This window comes from Erpetoichthys calabaricus, chromosome 2, assembly GCF_900747795.2.
Source record: "Erpetoichthys calabaricus chromosome 2, fErpCal1.3, whole genome shotgun sequence".
Lineage (NCBI taxonomy): Eukaryota > Metazoa > Chordata > Cladistia > Polypteriformes > Polypteridae > Erpetoichthys > Erpetoichthys calabaricus.
Window position 1 is genome coordinate 126,008,558 of NC_041395.2, and position 17,573 is coordinate 126,026,130.

Consider the following 17,573-nt stretch of genomic DNA (forward strand, 5'->3'; position numbering starts at 1 on the left):
CTCCCACAGTCCAAAGACATGCAGGTTAAGTGGATTGGCGATTCTAAATTGGCCCTAGTGTGTGCTTGGTGTGTGGGTGTGTTTGTGTGTGTCCTGTGGTGGGTTGGCACCCTGCCCGGGATTGGTTCCTGCCTTGTGCCTTGTGTTGGCTGGGATTGGCTCCAGCAGACCCCTGTGACCCTGTGTTCGGATTCAGCGGGTTGGATAATGGATGGATGAATATCCTGCGGGGGACAGCAGGAAGAAAGCATGTCAAGAGCTACTGTGTAGAGTGCAAGCTAGTCAGCAGCAAATCCGTGTTTGGACCCAACAAGGTGACTGGAATTCGGCTAGCTTTGCTGGTGCTTTAGCAATTGTGAGAAACGGAAAGCCATTCACAGATGGGGAGTATGCCAAAACATTCATGCTTGATGTTGCCAATGAACTTTTTGACGACTTTTCGGATAAAGACAAGATAATCAAACGAATAAAAGACATGCCTCTGTCAGCAAGAACTGTTCACGATCGTACCATCATGATGGCAAATCAAATTGAGGCAACACAAGTGAAGGACATAAATGCAGCACCATTCTTTTCTCTCGCTTTGGATGAGTCAACAGACGTAAGCCATTTATCCCAGTTCAGCGTGATTGCAAGGTATGCTGTCGGTGACACACTATGTGAGGAAAGTCTTGCTGTTTTGCCTATGAAAGGGACAACAAGAGGGGAGGATTTATTCAAGTCTTTCACTGAGCTCGCTAAAGAAAAAAATCTACCGATGGATAAACTTATTTCGGTGTGTACTGATGGTGCTCCGTGCATGGTGGGGAAAAACAGAGGATTCGTAGTGCTTCTTCGTGTACATGAAAAGAGACCCATCCTAAGTTTTCACTGCATCCTACATCAGGAGGCACTTTGTGCTCAGATGTGTGGTGAGCAGCTTGGTGAGGTGATGTCGCTGGTCATTCGGGTGGTCAACTTTATTGTTGCCCGAGCTATAAATGATCGCCAGTTTAAAACACTGCTGGATGAAGTTGGGAATAATTATCCTGGTCTGCTTCTGCACAGCAATGTGCGTTGGTTGTCAAGAGGGAAGGTGCTCAGCCCTTTCGCGGCTTGTCTGAGCGAAATCTGGACTTTTCTTGAAATGAAAAACATCGAGCATCCTGAGTTAGCTAACACTGAGTGGCTCCTGAAGTTCTACTATCTTGTGGACATGACTGAACATCTGAACCAGCTCAATGTGAAAATGCAAGGCGTTGGAAATACAGACTTATCCCTTCAACAAGCAGTGTTTGCATTTGAAAACAAGCTAGAACTCTTCATCGCCGAAATTGAAACAGGTCGTTTACTACACTTTGAAAAACTGGGAGAGTTTAAAGATGCATGCACAGCAAGTGACCCTGCTCAACATCTTCATCTTCAGCAGCTAGCAGGCTTCACATCTAATCTCCTGCAGTCATTCAAAGCGCGCTTTGGAGAATTTCGTGAGCGCACTTGTCTTTTTAACTTCATCACCCATCCACACGAGTGTGCAGTGGACAGCGCCGACCTGAGTTACATCCCCGGTGTCTCCGTCAGAGATTTTGAGCTACAAGCTGCTGACCTGAAGGCCTCAGACATGTGGGTGAATAAGTTCAAGTCAATGAATGAAGATTTGGAAAGACTTGCACAACAGCAAGCAGAGTTGGCGAGCAAACACAAGTGGGGAGAAATGAAAAAACTTCAACCCGCAGACCAGCTGATTGTCAAAACTTGGAACGCGCTTCCTGTCACATACCACACACTGCAGTGTGTGAGTATTGCTGTACTGACAATGTTTGGCTCTACGTATGCATGTGAGCAGTCTTTCTCACATCTAAAGAACATTAAGAACATTAAAACCAACCTACGATCACGTTTAACAGATGGAAGTCTCAACGCCTGCATGAAGCTTAACCTCACCATGTATCAACCAGACTACAAAGCCATCAGCAAAACCATGCAGCACCAGAAGTCGCATAATGGTAAGAAGTACTTTATTCATCATTGGTTAGCAACAGCATAACAACGTTATTAAAAAGAATTCAGAGACTTATTGTACTTTAAAAGTGTTGGTCTTACATAAAATGCACGACTTTACTTGTATTTAGTTTTAAACATATTGTATGGCTCTCACGGAATTACATTTTAAAATATGTGGCGTTCATGGCTCTCTCAGCCAAAAAGGTTCCCGACCCCTGCACTAGAGCATATTATCGCCGTTTCTATTGGCTGGGAATTAATGAGGAGGTTCACCGCTTTTGTATTTCGTGTCCGGAATGTCAGCTGCGGCAAATTCCTAGGAGGGACCGTGCTCCTCTTGTTCCCCTTTCCTTAAGTGATGTCCCATTTGAAAGGATAGGGGTCAACATAGTGGGACCCCTGGAACCCTCTGCCCGAGGACATAAATATATATTAGTCCTCGTGGATTATGCGAACTGATATCCAGAAGCTGTTCCGTTGCGCTCAGCTAATTCTAAAGCAATCGCACGGGAACTAATGGGGGTCTTTGCGCGAGTTGGGGTTCATAAAGAAGTCCTCACAGACCAAGGGACGCCGTTTACCTCGGAGACGTTCAGGGAAAAGGCCAAGTTACTTAAAATAAAGCACTTGAAAACCGCAGTGTATCATCCTCAAATCAACGGTCTAGTAGAGAGGTTTAATCAGACTCTCAAACAGATGCTTCGCAAGGTGTTCAGCGGGGATGGGAGGAATTGGGATCAACTCCTCCCCCTCGTACTCTTTGCCTACAGGAAAGTCCCTCAAGCCTCAATGGGGTTCTCACCCTTTGAATTATTTTATTGATGACAACCCCGGGGCATATTGGACATTTTAAAAGAAGGTTGGGAAGGAGAGGCTCTTCCCTCGACTAATATTTTGGAAGATTTGAGAAAATTCAGCCCATATTAAAAAGCCACATGGAGGAGGCGCAAGCAGCACAGGACCACTATTATGACCGTGGCATGACTCTTCAGGAGTTCCAACTGGGGTTTCGAGTCATGGTGTTGGTTCCCACCTCTCACTCTAAACTACTTGTCCACTGGGAAGGACCATACAAAGTTAAGGAGAGAAAAGGACTCATCGACTATTTGGTGAAACAGCCCAATCATCGACCGAGTGAGCAGTTATATCACGTGAATCTACTGAAACCGTGGAAGGAAAAGAACCCTGATCCCTCCTCCGGCCAGCCCCGCTCCTTCTTTGCTCAGACTAACACACTTAACTTCGGGTCTAACTTGAATATCTGACAGAGGCGAGAGCTCAAAGCAGTTATCTCGTCCGTCCTGGAGGTGGTAGACGAAAACCCCGGAAGGACCTCTCTGATTGCTCACGATATTGTGACTGAACCCAGGGTTATAGTCCGAGAACGCCCCTATCATCTTCTCGAGGCAAAGAAGGCTGAAGTGGAACTGGAAATCAAGCACATGCTGGACCTAGGAGTCATAGAGGAGAGTCATAGTCCCTGGTCCAGCCCAATTGTCTTCATTACTAAGCCCGATAGGAGTTGGAGGTTTTGCAATGACTTCCATCTGCTTTATCAGGTCTCACTTATTGATGCATATCCAATGCCTCGAGTGGACAACCTCCTCAAAGGGTACTGGCAGGTTCTTTTAACGGATTCCGCAAAGGCTAAAACCGCGTTTAGCACCCCTAGTGGGCACTGGCAGTATCGTGTCCTTCCATTCGGGTTACATGGGGCTCCTGCGACTTTCCAGTGTCTGGTGGACAAAGTGCTCCGCCCCCATAACACGTATAGTGCTGCCTACCTGGATGACATCGTCATCTATTCCAGCACCTGGAAGGAACACCTACAGCACATCCGAGCGGTATTACAGACGCTGGGTGAAGCCGGTCTTCGAATCAATCCAAAAAAATGTTTCTTTGGATTGGAAGAAGCCAAATATTTGGGCTACCTGGTGGGTCGTGGTACTGTGAAGCCACAGTGCTCTAAAATAGAAGCCATTTTGACATGGCCCCATCCGCAAACCAAACAGCAGGTCCAGACGTTTCTTGGCTTGGCAGGTAACTACCGCCAGTTTGTACCACACTTTTCGGAGAGAGCCGTGCCCTTGACTAATTTAACAAAGAAGAGGGCTCCTAACACTGTGGTATGGACTGATACAACAGAGGCAGCGTTTGGGGACTTAGAAAAGGCCCTGACGTCGGCACCCGTTTTAAAGGCACCTGACTTTTCACTTCCTTTTATCCTCCAGACGGATGCTTCGGACACAGGCCTAGGAGCAGTGCTGAGTCAAAGCGTCAATGGTGCTGAACACCCCGTCATGTTCCTGAGCCGGAAACTGCTGGAGCGGGAGACCAGGTATGCGGCGGTGGAGAGAGAGGCTCTTGCGATTAAGTGGGTGATTACACAGTTGAGGTACTACCTCTTGGGTCGGGAGTTTACACTTGTCACGGACCATGCACCTTTACAGTGGATGGCCCTGCATAAGGAGTCTAACCCTCGAGTCACAAGGTGTTTCCTTGATCTACAACCTTATAAGTTCTCGCTCATTCATCGAAGAGGTTCTCTCCACGCCAACACAAATGCTCTCTCCCGCGTTCACGACCTCTTGGTGCAGAAAGCCCGACCCGATGGGTCTGGGCTGAGGGGGGAAGGGTGTCCCTGTCACACACGTGTGTTTAGGAGACAACTAAAGGGCTTGAATACATGTGATTCCACGCCAGACCAGGGAGTGGTAAAGTGCACTAATTTTCCCTATCGATCTTTTGCAGACCATTCTAGGGAAATCCTGCCCGCTCTGGGGCAGCCAATGACGTCACTTCCGGTTCCGGTATTGATGACATTACTTCCTCCACTGGCCTTTAAAGCTGCCATCTTGTCTTAAGAGAATCAGTTCTGTTTTGGACTCTGTTATGTGAACATGTTAACTTTGTTAAATCAATTTTGCAGCCAGGAACAAATATATGGGTGGCTGCCCCAAACTTTCGCAATGTCTTGTGGTCATTTTTGTGACAGTCTATTCTTGCATTTCACCTTGAGAGTTATTGCTGCGCTCTGCACCTGCACCTGCACCTGCACTTGGTGAGGAGCACTGTGCAAGAACAAAGAAGTCTGTAATATTGTATTTTATTTCTGTGGTCTGCGGTGGGTTGGTACCCTGCCTGGGATTGGTTCCTGTCTTGTGCCCTGTGTTGGCTGGGATTGGTTCCAGCAGACCCCCGTGACCCTGTGTTCGGATTCAGCGGGTTGGAAAATGGATGGATTTCTGTGGTGGCAATGATAGATTTTCCATCTAGCTCTGTGAAAAGGTTTACTTGTGTTGTTTTTTATTTATTGTATTTGCGCAATTTTTTGACATGCATTTTTTTCTTTTCTTCTTAAGGAGTCAAGGCTAGGGGGCTGTATGGTGTAGCGGGTCCACAGCTCACGTCAAAAAGGCCACTTTTTAAATAAAATGGGGAGCCCAGGGATCGGCGAGGTGAACAGACCAGCAGGAGAATGCAGAGAGAAGGTCAGCTGCAGGTAGGGTGGCTTCCCTGGTGTATAGCCTGGACGGGAGAAGCAGGGGAGGCACCAGTAGAAAGGCACCGGGTTGATTTTAAAAAGACAGCTTCCAGCCATTGTTTTAACCTTGGATTTTAAAAGATTTTGTTTCTATTGGATTTTAACCTCCACGATTTCACCTTGTTTTTATTGGATTGTTTATTTGAAGGTTTTGGTGCACTGCACTATTTATTTGAACAGTGTTTTGTTGCTTTTAAATAAAAACACTTTGCACTTTTTGCACCATCCCCTTGCTTCATTATTGTGCCTCACTGCCTAGGTCATCAGTGACATTACCGACGGTGTCAGGTTCAAGGGCTCCCAGAAGGAAGATGGGAGCATGGAGCGAACCCACATCGTCACAGGCTGTCAAAGCCCACTGAGGCATTCCTTGTGTGATTTTGGGTTATACAAGAATTAAATTGTTGTTGTTGTACTGCAACCACCCCATGACTCAATAGCATGTACAGTAGAACAACCCATGGCAAGAATAACTTTGTTTTCTGTATAAATCAGGGGTGGGCAGATTCAGTCCTGCAGTGGGTGCAGGTTTTTGTTCCAACCCAGTTGCTTAATAAGAAGCACTCATTGCTCAAGTAACACTTCTGCTTCACTTTAGTTGTCTCGCTCGTTAAGATTTTGAACCCTTATTGCTTATTTTAGTCTTAAACAGCTGTAGTCTTGATTTTTAATTGTTCCTTATTAGCAATAACATGCAAATGACAAAAGAAACCAGCAGTTCTCCATTTAGCTTGTTACCATTTACACCTGTGTGTATTCATCATGCACTATTGGGTTTAATTAAATACTTGGAAGGAAAGTGAAGAGAAAAAAGTGAAGCACTGAGAATAACTCGTCTGTTTTAGACTTCAAATCATTTGGATGATATCCTTAGAAAGGAAAACAACTCTAGGATATGAGAATGGCCTTACATAGCAGAGTTAAAGTGCTAGCAAGCCATGAAATTAATTAATTGACAAGGATTGGTTTTTAATTAAGCAACTGGGTTGGAGAAAAAACCTGCAACCACTGCGGCCCTCCAGGACTGAATCTGCCCACCCCTGGTATAAATGTATCTGGTACATTGCATTAGAGGAATTTCGACCTGCTACACTTTCCAACACTGGATTTGAGGTCTGGGCTTTTATTTGGCCATTTGAAAATCTTGATTTTTTTTCCTTTTTTGTTTATCAATTGTACCCTTTTGTATGATAAACCACACACCTGATGCTAATAATCTATTTCCATAAGTTAAATGACTGAACACAGGTTTTCAAGATAAAATTGTGCATCTGAGTCAGTAAAAATATCTATCCTGCTCCTCCACAATAAGAACAAACCCTCATTAAACTTTGTACCATGTTTCTTTGTGTACATTTGTTGATTTGGTAATCAGCAAAAGGTTTTCTGGGACTTCCCACTATGGACAAAATAAAAAGGCAACAGAACTATTACTGATTTTTTTTTTGTTCCTTTTTTGTCTTCCTTTCAGATAAGCAACTCAAATTCCACATCTCAAATTTTAAGGCATCAAAAGGATGAGGATGCCCTGTGATGGACTGTTGTCTTCTGCACCATAGCATCCTGTCATTCTCATTATCTCCTCTCTTTTGTAAAGAAAGAAGAGGTTTTAGAAAAAGAATGCACAAATTACTAAATTCTGACCTGGGGACAAAAATCATGTAAAACTCAATTTCTTTGCAGGCAGGCTTTCTTTGCAGGCAATTGCAAGGAAGTGTCAGGAAATAAGTTCTAGAAAAAAATATTCTGTAATAACCACAAGAAACTGTATGGCTTTCAACAAAAACTGGAGGAAAAAAATCTTATTCAAAGAGATAAAAATAACCTAATTTGCTGATGCTTTTTATTTTAATTCCAATAATTTGGACACATATCAGTGCATGCTGCTATCTTAGATAACAACAATAAAATGACGTCATACAGTCCGGTCCATAAGTATTTGGACAGTGAAGCAATTTTCATAATTTTGGCTCTGTATACCACAACAATGGATTTGAAATAAAGCAATCATTATGTGATTGCAGTGTAGACTTTCAGCTTTAATTTAAGGGATTTACCAAACATATTGTATGAGCAGTTTAGGAATGACAACCATTTATCTGAATAGCACCCTCCATGCTGAATACATGAGGACAATGCTACCCACTTACCACCATGCAGCCCAAGAAGTATTGCAGTCACTCTAATGTAATCATTGGATCTCACTTAGGAAGAGAACAAGGTGGGAAAGAAAAAAATTCAAAGAGGAAAGCAATAATAAACCATGATTAAGAGTTACAGTGCTAAAGTCACTTACTTTTGCCTCCTTAACAGGTATTTATTTCTATATTACAAAACAAAACAAAAAAATGCTCACATACTTATTGTCTGCCTGTGGCTTACCTTTGTAAATGTTTTACAGTCAAAGGACTTTTTTTACATTCATAAGCAAATATAAGGCTTTGTCTTCCTTAGCAGCCACACTTGATAAATAAAGGAGAGATAACAATTTTACATACTTAAAATCAGTTAACCTGATTAGCAAAGCAGATGAATTTATATAATTAGAACGTTTGAAATTAATTATAGAAATTCAAGTGAATCACGATTACATACATAAAAATGGAATTTTTTCCACCTTAATTCAATAGTCCAAACATCACTAAATTAACAATTAAGGTGTTTCCCTGGTGATGGATTGCTTTGCTTTTCTCAACAACTCTGAAACTATGCGTAGCTGCCTTGTATTGCCCTGGCCCCACTGTGTATTATGATATCATTAGATAGGCAGCAGCGTATAAAAATTTGATTACAGAACTTGAATATTAACAGAGCTACAAGGAGAACACTATACAGTATATTGAAATGATTCATAGTAAAAACAGTTTCCCAATTGTCTCTGGCATTGATAGTAGTTGTTACTATCCTTTCATTGGGTTTAAGATATTTATTAATTGGCTATATCTCAGTCTGTCTAATTAATTTGTCTGAAGGTGGGGTATGCTTGAGATTTTGAGATCTCTTTACATTTCCTGAAATTATTAAAGAAGCTGAGTCTGATCTGATGTTGGTACCAGAACTATACAGCTAGACCAGGCAGTCTTAGATTATTCTTCTTATTTAGAGCCCAGTTGCCGGAAGGCCATAATTTTAATATCATAAATCATGTGTCTCACTTCTGTAAAGTAATATCAATTTTCATGGATCAGGTTCTCTGTTTTTTTTTCCATCATATTTATTACAGCATATTACATTACTTGGTTTCTTGCTGGCAATGCAGAAAATGCTTTACCATTCTTTTGTAAAAAAAAAAGTTACCATAATTTTACATTTTTTTCTTTCTGCACAATTTGAGCTTTTCCCTTTCTCCATTGGACTTCAGGCTTTGGTCCAAATGATTTGTACTTGATTCCTTTCTTTAATGGTAACCATAACGTATTTTCACCTGCATTCTTGTATGTCAAATTCGCCCACACCCATACCCTTACACCATGGCAGTTTATATCTTGCTATAACAAAAGCTGAATTGCCCTGGAATTGGAAAAAAAAACGAAACATTTTTACTAACCTAAAGAAAACATCCAGCTATCCATTATGAAACCTACTTAATCCATTTTAGAGGGAGCAAGGACTAGAGCCTGTTTTGGCAGACAACAATACAAGGAAAACACATTGTATACAATTATACTGTATATTATTAACTGCTTTCTTTCTCACTTTTACTACCACTGTTTCACAAGGATAATGGAATCCTCATTACATTTACCATCTGAAAGCATTTGAAACATTGCTGCATTTTTAGGTTCACTCTATTTGATCCAAAATGCTTCTAAAGTCAGCCGGGAAGCCTTTTCCTTTTCTTATTGGCTCCTTTCATAGATCTGTTGCACCTGGTATTTTCCCCTGCTCTGGTACACTATTCCACTTTCCAGACAGCTTCACATTAATCATCCAAATGTAGCTTTTAAACAGCACAGCTTGTTTCTGAAGGAAAAGGTCTTTTAAAAAGAGCAGAGGATGGTTTTATTTGTAGCTGACATTTCTTTTTTTTCATGTAGTTGAAAGAGAGACAACTCTTTTCCTTGTATATGTCCAATATTCTCCTTCTGCAAGCTGTCAGATTAATGTCACAACATAAATTAGTCTAAATACGATAATCTTTCACTTTTAAACATTTATAATTCGAGTGATGTAAAGTGCAGTCAATGTATAGAAAATGGAAATTCCTGTGAAAGAGGTTGTTTTAATAGCATTGCTGCAGAGCTTAATGTGTCATTTTAAAGGACTCCTTTTGTTAGAACAGCGTGCAGCTTTCAAAGTTAATTTTTCATCTGTGACTGAAAGTATTTGCAGCACATTTTTATTTTAAACTTTCTCTAATTATTTTTCAATTGTACCTTTTGTCTTGACATGTCTTATTCTTATGGGTGCCTTAATAAAATATATCAAAACACACCATCCAAAATTAGAATATGGAACTGAAAATGATGCAGTATACTCATTTATTTTGTCCCTTCTCACAAAGTGACTACCGCCTTGAGGTCTCTATGTATGGATTACAAAATTCACTTTACGAAGGCTAATTGCAATAGTTAAACATGCTAAGCAACTGCCATGAATTCAATGCAAATAATAAACAGCTACTTAATATTGTGGAATGCACATGATAAACCCTCTTCATGTGTGATATTTTATTTGTGAGAGACTGAAGTATTAATGTCTTTCGTTTGTTGGCATGCAGTAAAATAAAGGATTATTTACCTCCTGCTTGGTAATGACAGCTGTGTTTTATTTAACAGCTAGCTAGAAATGTTGAGCTGACTTTGCTTCCCATAATGCAATGTTAATGAGACTGCAATTGCAGTACACTAGTGACATCTACAGATACACCACACGAGAGGGTTTTTCCAGGAAAGCGGCAGTGAAGAGCAGTGGGTCAAACCCCTGCGGAGCTCAGCGCTGCAGCTGACATTTACGCACTACAAACAGAATGAGGTGAAACACAAAACTTTACTGTCTACCAAGGCAATCAATGCAAATGAAAACAAAATGTTACTGGAAAATAAAGGTAGGGGATCTGTATATATTTGCTGTATGAACTGTATAAAATATAAATACTTACATACAGGGAGGCAGTTCTAGACTGCTTTCAATCTATACAGGTAGATACTACAGATTGTAAATTTTCATGTGCCTCTTGGACAGGAATTTATCCAAGTATCCATCCATTCATTTCTGAACCAGTTTTATCCAGATCTGGGTCTTGGATGCCAAAAGCCAGGAAGCATCCTGTATGGGACACCAGTCCATCGCAGTGCACATAGAGGACCCAGTCACTCTCAGTAGAGCCAATTAGAGCAGTCAATTAAAATGACACATTTTGTCTTTGGGATGAGGGTAGAAAGAATTCCCTTCAGTTATTTGGGTTTTATGGATGCACAGTAGTTATTATTGCTGCCTCGCAGCTAAGAACTTCTGCAATCAAATCCCAGTTAATGCCTGCAGGTAGGTTTTTTTTCTCTCTGCACTTCTTTTTGGGTTTCTCCAAATATCCCAGTTCTCTAAATCATCCCAAAAGACATGCTTTTCAAAGTAGGAAAATTGTCTCTTCAATGTTTCAATTGAAAATTGAATCTATTCAATGTGGGAGTGTATCTTTCAGTTTGGAAAACCTTTGGAATGATTGGAGTATGTCATAGTTTGTTGTAATAGATAGATAGATAGATAGATAGATAGATAGATAGATAGATAGATAGATAGATAGATAGATAGATAGATAGATAGATACTTTATTAATCCCAAGGGGAAATTCACATACTCCAGCAGCACCTTACTGATACAAAAAACAATATTAAATTAAAGATTGATAATAATGCAGGTAAAAAACAGACAATATCTTTGTATAATATTAATGTTTACAACTGGGTGGAATTGAAGAGTCGCATAGTTTAGGGGGAGGAACGATCTTCTCAGTCTATCAGTGGAGCAGGTCAGTGACAGCAGCCTGTCGCTGAAGCTGCTCCTCTGTCTAGAGATGACACTGTTTAGTGGATGCAGTGGATTTTCCATAATTGATAGGAGCCTGCTGAGTGCTCGTCGCTCTGCCACAGATGTCAAACTGTCCAGCTCCATGCCAACAATAGAGCCTGCCTTCCTCACCAGTTTGTCCAGGCGTGGGGCGTCTTTCTTCTTAATGCTGCCTCCCCAGCACACCACCACGTAGAAGAGGGCGCTCGCCACAACAGTTTGATAGAACATCTGCAGCATCTTATTGCAGATGTTGAAGGACGCCAGCCTTCTAAGGAAGTATAACCGGCTCTGTCCTTTCTTACACAGAGCATCAGTATTGGCAGTCCAGTCTAATTTATCATCCAGCTGCACTCCCAGGTATTTATAGGTCTGCACCATCTGCACACAGTCACCTCTGATGATCACGGGGTCCATGAGGGGTCTGGGCCTCCTAAAATCCACCACCAGCTCCTTGGTTTTGCTGGTGTTCAGGTGTAGGTGGTTTGAGTCGCACCATTTAACAAACTCATTGATTAGGTCCCTATACTCCTCCTCCTGCCCACTCCTGATGCAGCCCATGATGAACATACAACCACCTAAAGTTCAGGCAAACATTAAAGGTTTGGGAAAAATTGTGAGGTTTATTTCATGGTCTTGCTAATGTCAGTTCTGGCAGCGCAAAGAATTTTAAAGGCAATAAACACATTTGTAGGTTGCCCGCTTTTCCACCATCTGTAGTCTTCATCCCTACAGACAAATCTTTGTTCTTCATCTCAGCTGCTTCCACTCAGCCCAGGTGCTCTGCTCTTTACAGAAGGTTTAACTTCCCTACTGCAAACTGCCAGTTACAGAACACTTAAGCCCTGAAGTAAACAAATAAAACTGTCAGGACAGTAATAGCAAGGGTTGTCTTGTCACATGATAACCATAGGAGATTTCCTTTTGTCTAGTGTAGAAAACTATCGGCAAGGCAGGGGTCAGCTGTAATGAAAATAAAATCCAGGAAGGGACTCATTTAGCAGTGTGTAAAGAGCCTGTCACTGAATCAGAATTAGGATATGCAGAGTTGGATGAGGAACAGGAGGCAATAAATACAAAAAACTCAGGGGTGCAAACATAAACCTGTAACAGACAATATAGGTTGTGAAAGTGGGTGGATGAATAGACAAAGGAAAAGCAATAGAATATAATCAAGGTCCTTTTAACTTTAAAGGCAAAACTTGGTAAAATGTAGTAGAAAATGGAAAAATGCTTAGCATAAAGAGACAAACGCTACATAAGATAGTCAGAAAATCTCTGTTTAGCGCTTTGTCTTTGAGGAAAGAAGATGCCTGTGTCTCAGCAGAACTGTGTTACTGATTCAGGTCCAAACAACTAAACCCACTGGTGTCATAACTCAGAGCTTTTTGATGGATAGATTCTGTTCTTGCCATTTATGCATATGATAATGATGTATTTCTAGTTGCAAATTGTTTTAAGTATTGTTATGCTGCCATTTTAAGAATGGTTTATTGTCTAGCCGCTGCTGTTATACAGTTCAGATTCATGGGAACTGTCATCTTGTTTTTGTTAAAGGCTTGTGACCTGGCTGGGTACATGATGTCATTGCCTTTCCGGTATTCAAGATGGTGGCATGATCACAAAAGTGTCCTAGTTTTGACATTGCTTTCCATGTACAACCCTTCTTTTTTCTTATCAGCATTATTGGATATAAAAAGATGTCTAGGGCCTTGCTTTCTCTGTCTTTTCACCATATTATGTATTATTTTTGATCTTTTGCCTGTTTCTGACCACATCTCTGCCTCATCCTATGTGATCACTTTAACTCATCTGCTGGTCATTTATGTCTTGTCTTCTCGCAAGTTTGTGCCCACTAATTTTTTTCTAACTGTTGGCTTCTAGAGGAACAGTAGGTCACCACAATGTAGCTGACATACATATTGGGGACTGCAGCCCTCATGAAATTTAAATTTGCCATCATTAATAAATGACATGTCCAACTCTGATATCACTGTAATTAAGCTTGGTTTGTTCTTTAGTTACCATCACATCTCATTCAGCCTTGGTCCTACTGTGGTTCAGATGAAAATCAATTTCTATGTAAGGATTAATTAAATGTGGGGACAAATATGTATTGGGGAACATGAGGCAGAAAAGAGACACTTTTCATACCAAGTAACAATTAATATTGTGGCAGATGTCCAGGGAACTTGCCCCACTGGGACGCCTCGAGAAGGGAAGGACCGGGAGAGGGGCCATATCTTCCCTGGGGTGCAAGAGGGCAGCACCCCTGGATAGCATCTGGGCCACGGATTCAGAACTGGGAAGCTCAACCCTATGGGGGTCCATGGCCACGGCCAGGGGGCGCCTGGATGGTTCCTCGAGCCATGGACTGCAGCTCTTCCACCACACCAGGAAGTGCTGCCGGAAGATCATCAGGGAGCACCTGGAGCACATCCGGGTGTGCCATAAAAGGGGCCGCTTCACTCCATTCAGGAAGCCAGAGTTGGGTGGCAGTGGACAGAGCTTATATATATTAGTAAAACTAGCAGAACTAAACTAATTTAAAATAGAGATTATCTTTTTAAACATTGTGTTTGCAGTATCATATTTGATAATACTATACACATTTCACATTGGTCAGAATCAGTTAATGCAGTGATTCTCAAATTCACTCCTGGAGGCTCCATGTGGATGCATGTTTGGATTTCAACTAACTTGTGTTTTTAATTGGATTCATCCTATTTCTCAGTGTGTATGTTTAGGGGTCAATATGGTAATTAGAAATAAAATTTGCCACATTTTTATTAAAATGTAACAAGCATTTACTGTATGTATTGTATATGGGGATAATTTGGTGTTTTTAAGTTGTTTTTTACTTTCATCATCATGATTTTCATTCCAATTTTCATTATTTACTAATGAGAGCATTAGTGAGTCCGATGCTGAAGAAGCTGCGGCCTTTGAGCATTTACTGTTATTTGTCCTGGTGTCTAATCTGCTTGTTGTTATTTGTCATTTTTAGAATACACTTAAGGGAGCAAACTACACAGAACATAGGCACATTAATAGGAAAACAATAAAAGAGAGTTAGGTAGGCATTTAAAGCTTTAGGAAAGTACAATCCTTGTAAATGTCTTATAAAGGTTGTGTTACTGTCCATTTACTGAATGAAAAATAACAAGAGAAAATATGATCAGCTAAATAAATGTGATCATTTCATGGAAAAATGGCTGATTGATTGTGAAACTGGTTAAGACAAAAATCTACAACCACAGGGTCCCCAGGACTGAGCCTGAGAATTACTGAGTTAATAAAAACTAGTTAAGATAATTCACAGTCTATTACTATAGATTCACTCAAATCTTTGCTGCTATTGTCACATCTTTAATATTTAATTCACAACAATTAAAGATAAAACGAATGCCAAGGGCAAAGTTGACATTTGTCCATCTGAAGGAGCCTTTCAGGTCAGAGTCATTGTTTTGAGAGAAATATTAGTTCAATTGGATACATCAGACATCAGCCCTGGGCAGCATTGTTCCAGCTGTTAAAAAGTGAGGAATATCTGGTAATATTTTTGAGTTGAATGTGGCTACCATGAAAAACTAAATATGCTAAAATAGATAAAATGACCATTGGCTATTAAAAAGAATTTAAAGAACCTACAATATCAACTTTTGTGATAAATTGTAATCATTGCTTTGTTCATTCATCCATTATACATACCCACTGGAGCTTATTAAGACAAAACTAAGTACTAGAAAGAATAAAGACCCAGTGGTGTGCCATTCCATAGCAGGGCACACTTATGCAGACACCTAACCTTATTCAAATTGGGTCAGTTTAGAACTATTAATTAACCTAACACCCATATCTTTAGCATTTGGGAAGAAAACTGAAGAAGGCAGAAGAAAACCCATAGAGAGAACATGTGAGCTCCACACAGACAGCGACTTTTCTTTTACCAATGAGTTTGGATATGTAATGACACAAATTCATATTTCATCAGGATTCTGAGACCAAATCTGTCTTTTTGGTACTCTTTGTACCCTGCACAATTAATTTCTAGCATTTATTGCACATTGACTGGCTTTGATGCCTGAAATAAGGAAGCCTCCTTGTTCCAAGCTTTGTCTCATCTTCTGCTCTTATTTTTCCATCTGCTTTTCCTGGTGAGGGTCGCGATGACAGCAGGTCAAGCAGACCAGTCCAAACTTCCCCGTCCCTAGCTACAGATTCCAGCTTTTCCCAGAGTATTCCCAGGCATTCAAGCAAACCAAGAAATTTATTTTGTTCAGTATGTCACAGGGTCTCCATCCAGTGGGATGTGCCCGGAGTAGCTTTAGGGGAGCCCAAGCTTTAAAAAATGAGCTCTGAGAGACTGTAAGGCTCTCCCAAATTGTGAAGCGCTCTTTATATTTATATTTTGTTTAGTTTAGTATTAGGGAGAGTTATTAGAGCACTTTTTCTTGCTGAGGATAATTTATTTATTTACTTATTTATTAACTCCAGATTGTTTTTTTTTTCTCTTTTGGCATGTTGCAATTATGGGCATTAATTCATACATTTGCTCTTTTATTCATTTCCATCTTTCAACATTTTAACAGTTGTTATGCACATTTCAAAATAGCTGATCACAATGTAGATCTTATTCAGATTTCTTGAATACCTTTCCTTGGGGTGTACTATAACAAATAGATACATCATCATGCTTATACTTGTCTCAGTTTTGGTTATCCTTAGGAGAACATTTTTGGCAGAACTTTATTTAGATGAAATTTGCACTCATTTGCAGCTGATGGACATTATAATATCACCTCAACAGCTCTGTGCAGCAGACCTTTCTAAGGACAGCTCTACAGTGGAATGACATGGAGATCTCAAGACCGAGCAGAAAGATGCACTGAAGAAATGCTGAGCCCAGTGTCCTGGAGGAAATACAGTGCACTTTGACATTTTTGTGTTTGTCACTTTCCTTCCTTCAAGCAGACTGTTTCAACAAACAAAAGTTAAATGTAGCTGGACTTCAAATGAGAAGCTGTAAAACTCACAAACCTCATGTCACATGATTGTGCACAAGAAGAATCTAGCAGGGTTGTTTAAAGGAACACCTCCACCACAAGCGCTTTAGGACACTCAGCTGCTAATGCCTCCTTGTTTTTCATCTGCCGACAGGTGGACAAGTCTAATGAATAGCTTTGACATCACCTATATTTTTCACCAGCAGATCCTGCCACTTCCAACCCAGGATCCACTTAAAGAATGATGGCACCAGAAAGAGATGAAACTGTTTTCAATGAAGACAGAGCTCCTGGAGGAGACACTTGAAATGAAAGAAAGAGCAAAATTACTAAGAACCAGTTAAACATAGGCACAATATGATGAAGGATGTCCAATTATTTTTTATGTTAACATTTTCCGTTTGTTTTAATTAAATGGGGTGCCTTGATGGACCCTAGGCCTTTTATTTTTTGCCTCTATTTTCTTTACCTTTTTCTTTTCTTTGCAGTCTCTAAGGCTGAAGCAGTTCTACAAAGTAAAGCTGACCAAAATTCCTCTACTGATCAATTCCAATGTGAAGTATCTGGTTGATGTCATTCCTAGTAAAAGTGTCATAACTACTGTATTTACTATGGAGAAACACTTTATCAAAACAAATTAAATAAGGTTTAAAACTGTGGAATATTTGTTCAGAGTCTAATTTATCTAATGTTAGATTTTGATTGAAGTCCTAATAAAACTGTGATAAATAATGCAATAAAGTAGAAGATCATTAACAGATGTGACATTTGCCCTTTTACTGATTTCCCCTATCATTGTGAATTTTTGACTTTCAGTTCTTTAACCAAAAACTAATGTAAGGGCAGTAATGTGAACAACTAAGACATTTATTTATTTATCTAATAAATGTATGCAACACCAACTGGCATTGTGTGCAAAAATAATTGTCCCTTGTTTAATAAACCCAACCAAAGTGATAATCAACTCCGCCGTGGATGGTCCCAAGCCCGGATGCGAAAGGAGGAGGGTTGGATGCAGGGCCAGTACCCCTGTC

General features: G+C 40.5%; 1 protein-coding gene across 1 annotated transcript; it reads left to right on the plus strand.

The window, feature by feature from the left end:
- Positions 1-211: 211 nt before the first annotated feature.
- LOC114645341 (protein ZBED8-like) lies at positions 212-17,110 on the plus strand. The gene is made up of 2 exons (XM_028793203.1): positions 212-1,985; positions 17,028-17,110. The coding sequence occupies exons 1-2, from the start codon at positions 212-214 to the stop codon at positions 17,108-17,110; spliced, it is 1,857 nt and encodes a 618-aa protein (XP_028649036.1).
- The last annotated feature ends 463 nt before the right edge of the window (positions 17,111-17,573 follow it).